This window comes from Monoraphidium neglectum, assembly GCF_000611645.1.
Source record: "Monoraphidium neglectum strain SAG 48.87 unplaced genomic scaffold scaffold00868, whole genome shotgun sequence".
NCBI classification, from domain to species: domain Eukaryota; kingdom Viridiplantae; phylum Chlorophyta; class Chlorophyceae; order Sphaeropleales; family Selenastraceae; genus Monoraphidium; species Monoraphidium neglectum.
Genome location: NW_014012760.1, coordinates 2,465 through 5,601, shown reverse-complemented (window position 1 = coordinate 5,601; position 3,137 = coordinate 2,465). Strand labels below are relative to the sequence as shown.

Below are 3,137 nucleotides of genomic sequence, written 5' to 3'. Positions count from 1 at the left end.
GTCGTAGGGCGGGTGGCATCGGCGCCGCAGGTGTGCGTGCAGGAGCCAATCTCAGCTGACGTGCTGAGCACGCTCCCTGATGCGTGCTACTGGTACCACACTCCTGCGTTGCTGCACAACCGCAGTGCCACTGACCCACCTGATTTGGTGCGGCGATGGCGGCTACCTCCGCCCCCTGCAGGCCCTGGTGTCTCTGCTGGCCCCGGCCTACATGCTGCCTGACGCGGTGTACGAGGCGCTCGACAAGTGCCCACAGCTGGCAACACGCAAGAAGGTGGAGGTGCGCCCCACATTGAGGGGGTGGGAGGGTGGGGGCCGAGGGCCAAGCGGGGCGTATGGGTGTTGAACCCTGATCTGACACTGGGACCTGCATTGATGCAAGCACGTGGGGTTGGCAATAGCACCGTCAATCCATACAAGGCACTTTCCGTGGACCTGTTGCCAAGTGGCCACACTCCACACATGGCGCCACGTCGCGATCCTCCCCTCCAGGAGAAGCTGGCCGCCCTGGGGTCGGAGCTGCGCTGCAGCAAGCGCCGCCTGGGCGCCGCCGTGAGCTACTTCCCCACGGTCCTCACCATGAGCAGCGCCAGGCTGGTGGAGCTGCCACGCGTGGTGCGCCAGGCCCTGGGCGGCTGGCCCTCGGGGCGGTTCACGCGGCTGGTGGTACAGGGGGCGGCCACGCTGGAGGCGGGGGCTGCCGCAGCTGCAGCTGCAGTAGTTGGGCTGCCTTCAGCAATGGCAGAACAGCAGCAGCAGCAGCAGCAGCAGCAGGAGCAGGAGCAGGAGCAGCAGCAGGAGCAGCAGGAGCAGCAGCAGCAGCAGCAGCAGCAGCAGCAGCAGCAGCAGCAGCAGCAGCAGCAGCAGCAGCAGGAGCAGCAGCAGGAGCAGCAGCAGGAGCAGCAGCAACAGCAGCAGCAGGGCCAGCAAGCCGCAGGTGTGGTGCCTGCGCATGCAGCAGCCCCGGCCTCGTCCCTCCTGCCGGAAGGGCCCCTGCCCCCCGATCGTGCGGTGTCGCTTTCGGCGGCGTTCCTGCTGGCCCACCCACAGCTGCTGGTCAAGAGCCCGGGCGCGGTCGCGGAGCGGTGGGCGCAGCTGGACGCTTGGATGGAGGACACGCCAGGGTGAGGGGGTGGGGTGGGTGGCTGGGAGGTGCGGGCACCAGATTTCCACCTGTTGCAGGCCCAAGTAGTTTCTGCTCTCCGAGCAGCTAACATGGCGGTTTCGGTTTTCGCAGCTGCTCATGACAGCAGCTTGCCACTTCCCAATCTCCGCCCTTATTGCTGACCTGGATGAGCTGCGCACCGCCAAATCCACCCAGCACGCATCGTCCCCTCACCACGCCGTTCCCTTTACTTCATTTCATGAACGACCCTATCAGCGCGTATGAGGCACTGGCCAGCAAGCGTGTGTCCACACTGATGGGCTTCTTCAACGCCACGGAGGCACAGTGGCGGCTGATGACTCTGCGGCGGCAGTATGTGCTGGGGGCTGACCCGGGGGTGAGCGATCTGGTTGGTTAGAGGCTGGGTGGGGCTGAACTGCGCTCGCCACGAGTCATGCCGGTGGGATGGGCGCTCCTTCCGTCCAGAATTTTGCTCTGGAGTCTCCAGGCTGTGAAGGGCTCAAGGAAGCACCGCACGTCGGCTCCCGCAGGCCCGCGTGTCGCTGCTGAGCCTGATGCAGCTGTCCACTGCCTCGTTTGAGGCGCAGCACCCCGGCTGGGACGACTGGCTCGCAGCGCGCCAGGGGGAGAGCGGCGACGCGGAGGGGCTGCTGTTTGTCAAGGCCAAGACCAAAAAGGGCACACCAGGGGCTGGCAGAGGCCGCGGCCGGGGACGCGGCAGGGGGCGCGGCAGGGGTCGTGGTCCCATTGATGGCGGGGCCAGTGGCAGTGAGGAGGATGCGGGTGGCGACGAGGAGGGCGACAGCACTGAGGACGGCTCTCCTGAAGAAGTCGCAGGGAGCGGCGGCCGCGGCTGTGGGCCTGGACGTGGCCGCGCAGGCCGCGGCCGTGTTCGCGGCCGTGGGGGGAGCCTCTCCGGCAGCAAGCCGCAGCGGAACAGCAAGGGTGGTGCAGCGGAGCAGGAGCAGCAGGCAGAGGCGGTCAAGCAAGAGCAGCAGGCAGCGGGTGGTGACGCCGCTCCAGTCAAGCGAAAGCGCGGCCGGCCGCGCAAGCACCCACTACCAGAGGCGCAGCCGCCGCCGGCGCCGCAACAGGGCCAGGGCCAGTGGCCGTCACCGCCGCAGGGCCCCGGTGTTCTGCAGGAGGACCAGCAGCAGGACCAGCAGCCAGGCCAGCTGCGATCGCCCCTGCAGCAGCAGCAGGTGCAGCCGCAGCTTGCGGGAGGGGCCGACGAGGCCCCAAGCAGGAAGCGGGGACGACCCCGCAAGCACCCGTTGGTGGCACCAGCAGCGGCGGCGGCCCCTGACAGAGCAGCAGTGTCCTCACCTGATAAGAAGCGCGCTTGTACGCCTGGCAGCAGTTAGCAGCGCCATGCCGGAGATAACGGTGGTGTAGGTCTTGTGGTGTTGCACGCCCGACATGCCCTGCTGGGCACCGGGTTGCACGATCGCTCTTCCCAGCCTCGTGGATCGAGCTGACCCAAGACAACATTGCCACGTGATCAGGGCAGGTCAAGCAGCAGGCAATCAATAGGCAGGCAGGCAGGCAGGCAGGCAGGCAAGCAACAAGCAGCAGGCAGGCAGGCAGGCAGGCAGGCAGGCAGGCAGGCGGGCAGGCGGCAGGCAGGCAGGAAGGCAGGCACGCAGCAGGCAGGCACGCAAGCAGGCAGGCACGCAAACAGGCATTATTTGCAAAACAGAGCTGGGCTTGGTAATCTTCATCGTCGAGTGTGGCGCTGTGGTTGCCGCATGATAGTCAGTACTTTCCCTGCACTTTGGCAGGCTTGAAGCCTCCTCATCATCACCCATCATGTGCCCCTGTTGACGTTTCACCTGGTGTGCAATGCATGGCTTCAAAGTACAGAGTCTACCTTTCCTCCTTGTAAACCGTCCATCCATTGATTTACAGTAGCAGGATGTCCCTCCACCCCCAGCAGGCATAGAAAGTCATGGCGGGTGCGACAGCTGTGCTTTTCGTGCAAGGTCAGCGGTTTGCTTAGATTTACCAGTGG

The 3,137-nt window shown here is 65.8% G+C and overlaps 2 protein-coding genes across 2 annotated transcripts in view; both read left to right on the top strand.

Moving 5' to 3' along the window:
* MNEG_5700 (hypothetical protein) overlaps positions 1-1,128 on the top strand; it is a gene marked incomplete at both ends in the record, with an annotated part of 3,201 nt that extends 2,073 nt beyond the window's left edge. Inside the window, 3 exons of the mRNA XM_014045822.1 lie at positions 8-30; positions 126-280; positions 493-1,128. Coding sequence (XP_013901276.1) covers positions 8-30; positions 126-280; positions 493-1,128 — 814 coding nt within the window. The remainder of the gene's footprint in view (positions 1-7; positions 31-125; positions 281-492) is intronic.
* Positions 1,129-1,364: 236 nt separating this feature from the next.
* Positions 1,365-2,627, top strand: MNEG_5699 (hypothetical protein; the record flags this gene model as incomplete). The annotated part of the gene is made up of 3 exons (XM_014045821.1): positions 1,365-1,502; positions 1,657-1,981; positions 2,587-2,627. The coding sequence occupies 3 exons, from the start codon at positions 1,365-1,367 to the stop codon at positions 2,625-2,627; spliced, it is 504 nt and encodes a 167-aa protein (XP_013901275.1).
* Between the last annotated feature and the right edge of the window lie 510 nt (positions 2,628-3,137).